The sequence below is a fragment of the Perognathus longimembris genome, chromosome 28, assembly GCF_023159225.1.
Source record: "Perognathus longimembris pacificus isolate PPM17 chromosome 28, ASM2315922v1, whole genome shotgun sequence".
Taxonomy (NCBI): domain Eukaryota; kingdom Metazoa; phylum Chordata; class Mammalia; order Rodentia; family Heteromyidae; genus Perognathus; species Perognathus longimembris.
The window spans coordinates 45,855,253-45,866,833 of record NC_063188.1 but is presented as its reverse complement, the minus strand read 5'-3'; the positions used below and the strand labels follow the sequence as shown (position 1 = coordinate 45,866,833).

The 11,581-nt window shown below is 37.3% G+C and overlaps 1 protein-coding gene across 1 annotated transcript; it reads right to left on the bottom strand.

The window, feature by feature from the left end:
• Positions 1–8,475: 8,475 nt before the first annotated feature.
• On the bottom strand, positions 8,476–10,515 carry Nap1l3 (nucleosome assembly protein 1 like 3). Its single transcript, XM_048336461.1, has 2 exons — positions 9,615–10,515; positions 8,476–9,383 (listed from the first exon to the last, which is right to left on the bottom strand). The coding sequence occupies exons 1-2, from the start codon at positions 10,451–10,453 to the stop codon at positions 8,615–8,617; spliced, it is 1,608 nt and encodes a 535-aa protein (XP_048192418.1). The 5' UTR covers positions 10,454–10,515; the 3' UTR covers positions 8,476–8,614.
• Between the last annotated feature and the right edge of the window lie 1,066 nt (positions 10,516–11,581).

The window sequence follows — 11,581 nt, the reverse complement described above, 5'->3', positions numbered from 1 at the left end:
TACTTCGAATTTTCCTGAAGTATGCCTTTACTTTATATTTTTTTTAATTTCTGTTAACTACAGAAATACAAGAATACTAAAATTTCAAGTTGGGAAGCTAAAAGAAATTTTCACTAGTAATGGATTAATGAAAACCCACATTTATCAAATAGTTTGTTATATTTGTGCGTTTGATGGGAATGAACTCTGGGCCATACTTACTCAACACTCACACTAAGCCATAAACCTTAACAAGGTTACTCAGATCAATAGCTTGTTGCTTTATTACTAAGAAGTATATTCCACTGTATTTATCACTAATCTGTGCATAATCTATAGGAAATAAACAAGGTAGAAAAGAAATAATCAAAACTTCACATAGGGACAAAGAAATAATCACCAAGTTTTTCTGAAGTATGAACTTATAACAGTGTCTATAGCAAACATATATAATGCTCGCTCTGTCATAAACCAGTAGGGGAGGTTCATAGGAATAAATTTATTTGGGGTGAAGGAGTGGTGCACAAGTTTTCAATCTTGATTGAAGCAGGAGATACACAGATGTATTTATGTATATATATATATATATATATAATCTAACTTAGAAATACATATACACACTCATAAACATGATGTGCAAGTAAAATATGGTATCAACTGAATAAAGTTTGTAGATTTTACTTTTTTATTTTAATTTTGTTATTTAAGTTCTTAATCTTGACTGAAGCAGCAGATAAACAGATATATATATATATATATCTGTATCTTTCTCTCTCTCTCTCTATATATATAAAACCTTGCTTAGAAATACACACCTCAGAATCACACAAACATGATGTGCAAGTAAAATCTGTTTTGAACTGAGTAAGGTTTGTAGGTTTTACTTTTGTTAATTTCCTGTATTTAAGATTGCATTATGATTATAAAACATGCTACCATTAGGAGCAACTGGGTATAGGGCACACAATACTTGCTTCGTAACTGTCTGTAACTCTTTGTGTCAAAACAGAAAACTAAGAAAATATATTAATGATATAGCTACAGCTAAAGCTGAGCTGATTTAAGTACTTGGCCAAAGGAAGTACTAACCAAACTGATATTTCTGGACCATTACTCAATTTGAAACTTTATTAATAGCTGCGCTTCAGAAAAAAAATGTTCTCTAAGGTTAGTGTATTTAGAGATTTTCCTCTATGTTTTTCAGTGGTTATAATTCCTGGCTTCATATCAAACGCATCTGAATAAAAAAATAAAGACATAAATGATTTTCAGTAAATCAAAGAATAAGCCACAACACACACCAAGCCACATACTGGAAATATTATCTTTCACTTATAAGGAAATTTTGGCAATGCAATATGGAACTCAGTCCATACTTGGTTCCATATCTTAGGCGTTGTGCAGTTTCCCTTAACTCTGCAGGCACTGATCATTTCATTTAGAGCTATGGCAGACAGTGAATGCAACAAGGAATTATCGTTTAGGGAGACACCTCTGTAACACATAAAGAGGGCTGAAGTATAAGAGAAATTATGCCACACTACTATCTTCATTTCTGAGAGCCTCTAGACACTGCTTCCCTATGAGACTGAGGAGAGAGGCAAGAAACAAATAGCTCTAGTTTTATCAGAGCACAAATTAACTACAAGATCCCATGTAAAAAAATCCCAACTCAAAGCATTTCAATGAATCCTGATGACCTGCGGCTCACTCCAATGCTTGTGATGATAATGGCTCAAGATGGAGACAACAGTACATAAATCGAAGGGAGATATAACCTTCAGCAGAATTTAGAGAGATTGATATAAATCAAACCCGAATTGAAGCTTCTCAGACGCTAAAGCTCATTTCTTCCCATCTCTTCATTCTTTGTCCTTCCAGAGTTGGCTTATCCATAACATGGAAAAAAGACACAGTGACCTAAATGTAGGTAATTTTGACAACTGAAAGGAACAATAACATAAACAGAAGGCAGACAAGATGAAAAGAAGGAGAAACAGGAATATCAGAGATTTTCACACAACATTAAAGACAAACTCAAATATCCTATTGAAGAATATACACAACTTGATTTAGCCACACACCAGTGGCTCACCTGCTAATTCAGGAGGCTGAAGTCTGAGGATTGTGGTTTGAAGCCAGTTGAAGCAGCAAAGTCCTTGAGGGTTTTTATCTCCAATTAATGACCAAAAACATAGGCAGAACTGGAGCTGTGGCTTAAATGCTAGAGCATCAGCAATGAGGAAAAAAATAATGGACAGTGCCCAGGCTCTGAGTTCAAGCCTAAGTACTGGAGCACATACAAACAATAGAGTTTAGTTAAATAGAAAAATAATAACTTGTCCTTGGATAAGAAGATTGATTCTCTGTAAATTGATTATGAATTTAAAGAAACCACAATCACAATATCAAGAAGCTTTGATAGGTGGAGAGTGGGGAGATACAGAAAGATGAAACTGCAGTGTTTGGGGAAAAAATAAGTAAAAATTCCCCCCCCACACTTTCAGAAATTAATTTTATCAGTGATTATTAGTAACAGATACTAAGATGTATGCTATAAAATTATGCTTTACATTATTTATGAGAGTATGAAAATGAACACCTAAATAGACGTAAATTTGGAATCAAAATATGGATAATTAGGTAGCAAAAGAAAGAACTAATTACATTGCCTGTCCAATAATGGAAATGAAGTAAAAAAATTGAAGTCCTATTAACAGAAATGAATGATATACCTATTGTGGTTTGCACATAAAAATTATTCCAGGAATATAAATTCACCAAATAAAACTCTAAGTACTTAAAGAAATTATAAAAATATTTTAACATATAAAAATAACTTATACAAACAACATTTATTTTGGTGCGATAAAATCTGTGTAATCAAAATAAGAAAAGTCCACAGTGTGAAAATACACTACAGAGACAATATTAAAATTCACTCTCGCAGGGAAAAATGAAAAATATATACATAATGAAAAGAAAAATTTAAGAAATGTAGATTTTTTTCTCTTATTTCAAAGACAGTGCTAACAATTACAGTCAGAGAAAAAGATGCCCATTGCCTAAATGCTATAAAAAATGATAAGACATATAGTGGTATACCAATTCAATGTAATAAGGAATGATTTAAATACATTGATATAGAAAGAGTTCTCAAATATAATAAATAAAAATATTAAAGCATAGAATGGTAGTTACCATGTTAATAAAACAGAGATATTTATTTTTTCAGGTAGTATAGATGTCTTTAGTTTAGACTTATTTTATTTCCAGAGTAAACATTTTATTGTCAGAATGACCTATAATAAAATAATGTGATAATGCAAAGACAAAAAAGGTTTAATCACCTTAGTTTATGTAGTTAAGGAGTAGAATCCATACACACTTTTACTAACAATACTGTTGGATGTAAATCAATATGATTACTTTCTTTCTGTAGGAGGGGGCCCAGAAACGATGGGACAAAGGGTAAACAAGTGCAGCAGTAATACACACTAGACATTATGTTGGAAATGAACTATAAGACTATGGGAAAGGGCATTGGTAGGAAAAAAACTGGGAGAAAAAGAGAGAAGAGGTGAGACTGTTCAAAAAAGAAATGTAATCATTACCTGAGTTATGTAGCTGTAACATCTCTGTACATCACCTTTATAATAACAATAAATATGTGTATATATAAAGAAATCTGTCATGCAAAATTGAAAATAATAAACAGATTATGAGAATTTGCACTAATGTGTTCCTGAAAATTTTTAACTATTTAACCACATTATCCATGTGATAAAATTTTGTAATGTATCATTACATAATAAACAAGTCACATATTAAAAAAATGAAGACATAGCTGGTGCAAAGATGGCAGAACCCACTCTTGTTGTTCAAGTGTGTTTTTCCTCAAGTAAACCTAAGCTTCAGTGCAATGTTCTGGGAACTCTAGCATTGTTCTCTAATAGATACACAGGAAAATGTCATTCGGAGTCCTAAACTATTGAGCAGTGAGTAAAGACCATTTGGAGAATTTGCTGTGTTATATATTTCTTGGGAAAAATGGTACTTCTAACAGCTATGTATTTCAATACTTAAACATTTTATTTTATATTTTCAAAATGTACTCTACATAACCCCACAAAATGTATTTTTTTTTTGTTGGTCATGGGGCTTTTACTCTTTGCATGGGCTTTGTCCCTGAGCTTCAGCTCAAGGCTAGCATTCTATCACTTGAGCCACAGCACCACTTCCCAAAATGTAAAATTTTAAGTAATACATAATTTATTTAAATTTGTATTTCAGGATATTTATTCTATTTCATCAAGTACTACTGCTTGTTCTGTAATCTCAAGTGTTCAAAATATTCTCCAGATACTGAAAAATCACATTTCCCATCTCAAGTTACAGTACACATAATTTATAGTAATAAAATATAAAAACAACAGGTGATTAAATAATTTACATAACTATGTCCTTATTAATAAATGCTTAAAAGCTTAATTAACCTGATCTGATCATTACACAGAATATAAATTTTTCTTGAAATAAGACACTATATCCTTTAATGTGTCAAGTAAAATAATACAAAAGCACAAAATAAAGTGGCTGCATCAGGATGTTGGTCAGAATGTCACTTTGCTCTCATCATAGGGTTGCACAGCCTTTGCAGCATATAATAATTGCCATCTCCAAATAAGAAAAGCATATGCATTAACTTCCAACTATTATGTTATAAACAAATGACTTCATGAGCTTCATTAGCAAACACTAGAATTTCTCAATATAATTAAAGGAAAACAAAAAGTAGAGGAAATACAGGCTTTGAAAGTCTTTTCCATTGGGTTTATAGGTCTTAGAATTCAGAGGGATTTTTTTTTTACTTCCCTTTATTCTAACTGACACTTGTTAGACGTCTCTTGTTCAGATAGAAAGGCATCAAACTTTGAGTATCAGCTCCTATAATCATTAGAAGCATATCTTTGAAATATTGTATTTAATGGCAACATAAATATATAACTTTTAAAATCATCAATACCTACCACCTCAAGGATTTTCTTTCTAAATAATTTTGCTTCCTCTTTTGCAGTTTTTGCCCTTTTAGTCTTGTAGAGTCATCCGAAAATGTGGATCCTCAGTATTGAAAACCTCATCATTTTTAAGGCATGCTACCAGTAGGCACAAGCCCTCATATAGGTCAGTGGGGCCAGGGTACTAGTGGCTCATGCCTATAATACTAGCTACTCAAGAGGTTGAGATCTGAGGATCATGGTTTGAAGCCAGTCCAGGCAGAAATGTCTGTGAGACTCTTACCAATAAACTCAGAAAAAGCCAGAAGTGTCGCTGTAGCTCAAGTGGTAGAGTGCTTGCCTTGACTGAGCAAAAAGAGGTTCAGGGACAGTGACTAGTACCAGATTTCAAGCTCCGGGATTGGCCCATACACACACACACACACATACACACACACGCACACATATATATACTATTATATTGTATTATATATATAAAGTCAGTGGGCTCAACACCTCAAGTAAGGGTTTATAGATTTTGCGTAAGCCTACACACAGTTTCTGACAGAATTCACCCTTTCTCTCTACCTCTGTAGCTTTTCAAGGGCCCCTCAAGGCTTATCACTCTTTCTGCAGCAGAGTCTAGCATTAGCATCTTTTGGGTATATGAATATTTTCTTCGGCCCAAGTTTCTTCCATTGATTTCTTTAGCTGCTTCTGACACTACTGCAATGGTTGTTGTTCCTGCTGTTTACTGAAGTCCCTTGTTACATCCGTCGACCAAGTGAAAAGAAAAGTTTGGAGTGACTTCTCTGGATATTAACTGCCCACCAAAAGGACAAGAATAGAAGATGTGCAGAGGAGATGGCTCCCACTTCAGAGAGAGAGAGGTGATGAACAGGCTACCTCTTCATTTGGGCTGGGAACAGCGACTAAAGCAGCTGGCCTCAGTTTAGAGTTATCAGCAAAAGGAAATTCACCACAAGGGAAGCATGATAAAAACCCAAGTTAGTTAAGTCTCCAGCCCTCTGCCACCAGCAGCTTAGTTTCCTTTCCAGCTGGCTTTTGTTTCTTTCAACATTCATTGGATGAACAGAGATGATAAATATGTGGCTCAATGAATGTGCCAGTCCAATGAGTCTGTGCTCTATCTCACCATCTTCAACCTGCTGATGTGGTTGAAGCATCCTACACAGACTGTTTGCAATTCAGGAATAAATTTGGGGCACCTGCTCCTCCTTCCCTGTCTCAGCTAAAAGTTAATGGCCAAAAATAGCAAGAAACTGTCTTTCTAATTTGCTTCTATTACACTACACATCTTGAATTTTGCTTTCTGATTTGAGCAGACAGAGAAAAAAAGCCCTTATGTATAAAAGCAAGTCTTTTATATCTTAGTGTGGTGTGATTCTCCTTGAGAGTTTATTTTCTGCTTATTGGAAAATTAAAAAATGCTAATCTCTGGTAAGTGTTCTAGGAGGCAATAAAGTTGTTGTAAACCATGCACTATTACAGGTTCCTCTGCCCTGATGGCTGGCAACACTGTACATACTAAGTTAGGAACCAGATATACCATGTTATATTTTTCCTCATTGTGACTTTGGCATATAAGTAAAGCTGCTACATAAATTCCAGATTCATGCAAAAATCTCAGAAATGAAATAGATATTCTCAAATGTGCAGTGAGTGGTACTGTTAAAATGAAAAAAAAAATTGCTTCCTGATATTGTTTAAAAATAAACTACTTAAAGATCCAAACACCTGACTGGTTAGATATATTTCAGAGGTTATAAATAATTTTAATTCTACATACATGGGAGATAGAGCTATTGAAAAGCAAAGAATAAAATCAAGATAGTAAATGCTATATTGTGGTCTCAGGGATAATTATTAGGAAATTTCAAGCCTAGAGACCAGAAATTATCAAGCCCTATTTTCTTCCTGGCAGAATTTTCTCCTGTAAGGTATTAGAGAGAAAAATCTTTGTCTGGAAATGCCAAGCCTTCCATGTGGTACTTATACTTTTATGTCTAGTGCCATTAAACTTTCTAATAAACTTTGAGTTTAAGGGGTCTCTTCCTCTTACTAGTATCAACTCCACATTCCAGGACCTAAGTACTCGAAAACAAGCTGCAAAGTACTTAATGGGTCAGAGTATGGTGTAATTTATAAGAAAAATAGAAGTCATGGTAGTATGACCTTCTTCCAAGCCAAGGTAAAGGGTGGGCACTGAGCCTGTGAAAACAGGTTACAGAAAGAACTTTTCTGGGTGAGATCCTCCTACTGCTCTCTTCCTCCCATCCCCAGGAGCCTTCTCCCTCCCATTTCTATTAATCTCTACCCTCCGCCACTGCTATTCCCCTTCCCTCCATCCACACTCTTCTCATTTTCATCTTTTCCACCCTCTTCCCCTCCCTCCTGAACTTCCATTTTCGTCTTCCTCCACACTTCTGCTCCTACTCCTCCTGTCCCATTCCTCTTCAGTATCTTCCAGCAGAAGTAAGACCTAAGAAAAATATAAAAATGTTTTAAAATTTTATTTTTCCTCAGTATTCTTTACTCTGCTAAGTACTATATGTTTCATACTTAGAATAAAATGCTAGATATTTATAGCATGACACACTTTACTTGACATTTATTTAAGTTGCAGCAAAAGAACATGAAAAAGTATCAAATGATATAATCATTCAGTGAAAGGCAAAGTACAACATATTACAAGGAAATGTGGTTTCTTTAGTTTTCAATTACACAATACATAATAGGCAACATTTTTTTAAATACTATCATCTTAATACCTCAGAGGCAAATATCAACTTCATTATGATAAAATTTACACATCACAATGCCATATAAACAGATTCACAGAAATAAAAAAATGGTCTTAACAGACATTCTTAAACAAATGCAAATTTGAAGCAGTCAGATCACACAATGTACCTAGTTAATATGGCACTGAACTTCTATAGCAAATTAATGAAGACACAGCTAGTGCAAGCAGTCTTTGGGGCAGGAGAAAGAAAAAAAAAGAAATATTCTGTTGCAACTTTAGGAACTTTGTGTTTTTTCAGCAATTTTTAAAATAATTCTGACAGTTGAAACAGCTACAATTTAATAGGAAAAAGACCAAAAGACTTCACAAAAATCACTTTTTTAGCACCAAACAACATGCTTTAGATAATTAACAATAATAACATTTTGAATATCACAGCACAACAGGCTAGATAGAATAAACTGACACATTTTATAGAACTTTTTTTTTTTTTTTTTTTTGGCCAGTCCTGGGCCTTGGACTCAGGGCCTGAGCACTGTCCCTGGCTTCTTCCCGCTCAAGGCTAGCACTCTGCCACTTGAGCCACAGCGCCGCTTCTGGCCGTTTTCTGTATATGTGGTGCTGGGGAATCGAACCTAGGGCCTCGTGTATCCGAGGCAGGCACTCTTGCCACTAGGCTATATCCCCAGCCCACATTTTATAGAACTTTTGAAAAAATGGAGCTACCAAGAAAACACAACACTAGACTATTAGGAATAATAGTATTCAGATTATAGGGCAGGTTTTTATCCCCTAAGTCTACATGAAGGTGCTTTATTTCTGTTTGTTTCAATTTTGTAAAATTCTTGAAAAATATTTCAGCTGGCCTATTTTATTTCCAGTATTTTCTGTTTCCATAATCTCTGCCATCTCGGTAGTAGGAGCACTTGACATCTCCTGTAAAATAATAGATTGACTTCAAGATAACATTATCATGCAAAATTTGACCAATTTCAAAGTCCTTATCTAGGATAGCATCTTCTCGTGGTTCCAGCTTTCCAATCTGAGGAATCTCAGGAGGACTAAAGAAATTGAAGAACGATGCATTAGGAACCACTCTTGGCAGGAATTCAATTTCTCCAGTAGCAGTTGTGCGACTGTGGGTGGTTGTTATAGTCACATCCTTTCCTTTTCTCCAATCTATCTTACAACCTTTGCAATCTTCAATTTCCCATCCCCAAGAGAAGAAGGGATCATTGTGATCTGGTTTTGACTTTATTATATATGTCTTTATCAGCAGCTCATTTCTGAAGTAGGGATTGGGTAAGAAATGAAATTCAAAGGTGTAACTAATAGGCTGGCCAGGTCTTGAGAACTTCAGGCTAACATCTGCCAAGAACTTCAAAATGGGCTCATCATACTTCTGGATCATAGGCCCAAGTTTATCAACATTTTTCAAGACAGTCAACCAATAATTAGGAATGCCTTTGGGATCTTCCTTTTTAGGTTTTCCCTCTCGAACTCTTTTAAGATTAAGTCTTTCTTTAGGCCTTGTGTCAGGAATACTTTTATAAGCTCCTCTCACTGTATCCCTGGCCTTAGACTCAATTACTTTGGGCTGTTCTTTATTTTCTTCCTTTGACTGCGGGGCATCTTCAGGGACTTCTTCGGGGACTTCTTGTTCTTCTTCTTCTTCCTCTTCTTCCTCTTCTTCCTCTTCTTCCTCTTCCTCCTCCTCCTCCTCCTCCTCCTCCTCCTCCCCCTCCTCCTCCCCCTCCTCCTCCCCCTCCCCCTCCCCCTCCCCCTCCTCCTCCCCCTCCTCCTCCCCCTCCTCCTCCCCCCCCTCCTCCTCCCCCTCCTCCTCCCCCTCCTCCTCCCCCCCCTCCTCCTCCTCCTCCTCCTTTTCTGGAGTTGTTTCCATACAATCAGAGGAGTGCACGTTTTCTTCAGTATTTACCTCAATAATTTCTTTAGGAACTTCCTTTTCTTCAACTAGTAAACCTAGAATTTCTTTAGAAAGTTCGTTTTCTTCTAGTTTTACCTCAGCAATTTCTTCAAGAAGTTTCTGTTCATCAGCCTTTACTTCAGCAATTTCTTTAGGAATATTTTTTTCTTCAGGCTCTGAATCAGAAATTTCGTTAGGAGCCTGTTTTTCATTTTTCACCTCAGTACTATCTTTAGGGGTTTCTTCTTCCTCCTCCCCCTCCAAGGGAGGCATTTCACTAGGGGCGTCATCATACACCTCCTCATCACTACTAAACTTCTCATCCTCTGAATTCCATTCACATTCTTCTTCTGTAGGCTCATACTCTGCGTTGATTATTTGAAATCGCTTGTCATATAGAGGCTTATTGAGTTCAGCATACTTCCTTTCAAGATCATGAATTGCCTTTAAGAACAGGGAATCTACCTTGTCACATTCATCTTGAATATTTCGGAGCGCCTGTACCCGATTTCTGACAGCTTGCGGCAGCCTGTTCACGAAATTTATCCCTGATGGAGCCTGGCGTGCTCTTCTGGAAGGCTCAGGTACCCTCCTCTTTCTGTACAAGCGGCTGCCGCTGCTGCTACTGCCGCTGCTGCTACTGATGCTGCTGCTGCAGCTAGTGGTGCTGTTAATGCTACTGCTGTCAGATTCTTCCCCAGAATCAGTAGTAGAGCTTGCCATCTCTTCTTCAGCAACCCCCTGCCCGGCAGGTTCCGGAGCCCTTTTAAGATCGTCTTCTGCCATGCTGCAAGCCCGCAAACCTCCTAAGGTGGTGACTCCCTCAGAGACCGCGCGCCCGGAGATGGGCCGAAAATGACTCACGGATGGTTAGGTGATGCTGGAGGAGGTCCGGGCAGAGGAGGCGGTGGCGGGAGCGACTGCAGCAGCGGTGGCAGCCAACGGTAGAATGGGGGTGCAACAGGGGTGCTGAAGGAGGTAGCGGCGGCAGCAAGGCCTCTTTCGGCTGGAGCTGACGCAGATCCAGGAGTGCCTCAGTGGAATGGCGCAGTGTGAGACCCCAAGATCTCTTCTCGGTTTAGATCACGAGCCCTCTCTCCCGCCCCCCGCCCCTTGCAGTCAGACCTCCTAGTAATTTCGTTCCCATGTGCCTTTAGTTCGTTCCTCATTTGCTGGGCAATGGTGATTGACAAAGCCTATACCCAACAAATGGCTAAACACAAAGCGCCCGACTCCTCCCACCTTCCCAGATGCTCCGTAGGGTCTGAGGCACACACCCCTGGAAGATGGTTCCCCCACCCCCTTCATCATCCTATATAGTTTTACAATTCAAAGAAAAAAAGCGTAGACTCGAGGTAAAAATAACAGCCATAGTTCCTAACAGGGGAAAATGAAGAAAGTCTTCCTTTTCTTAATGGCCTGAATTCCCGTTTGATCCCTCACGGACCTCTTGACAAAAATGTTATGAAAAAAAAAGATGAAAATATTGTTAATGTCGTTATTGTATAGTGAGATTATGGATGATTTTTAAAAAATGATTTTCGCTAAATAGTCGACAAGCATGTAGTTTTACATTGAAAAAAGGGAGAGACTTTTACTGGCAGAAAGGGGAGGGGCTAGACAGCAGGCACGTTGCATTCCACGTAGCCGTTTTAATAAGTGCTGTCTGTGATGTTGGTAAGCTTGGTTTGCGAACCCATGTTGCCGTGAGTCAGTTACACCATTTTTATTATCTCTCTTTTTTTCATCTGGCAAATAATGTACTCCAACTTTGCTGCTAAATTGCCACGTAGCCCTTTTTAATGCTTGTGACAACCGTTTAGCAGAAACAAAAGGGTGTTCAAACGTTAGGTAGTATTATTAAAAAACAGACGGTTTGTTTTAGACTTTTGTGCAGCAGGTTTCAATTCCACG

Excerpts from the sequence above, each read along its gene's own strand:
- Nap1l3 (XM_048336461.1), bottom strand. The coding sequence starts at position 10,453 with ATGGCAGAAGACGATCTTAAAAGGGCTCCGGAACCTGCCGGGCAGGGG. Across the intron at positions 9,384-9,614 it reads ACTCCAGAAAAGGAGGAGGA|CCCTGAAGATGCCCCGCAGT; the intron begins GGAGGAGGAGGG and ends CCCCGAAGAAGT.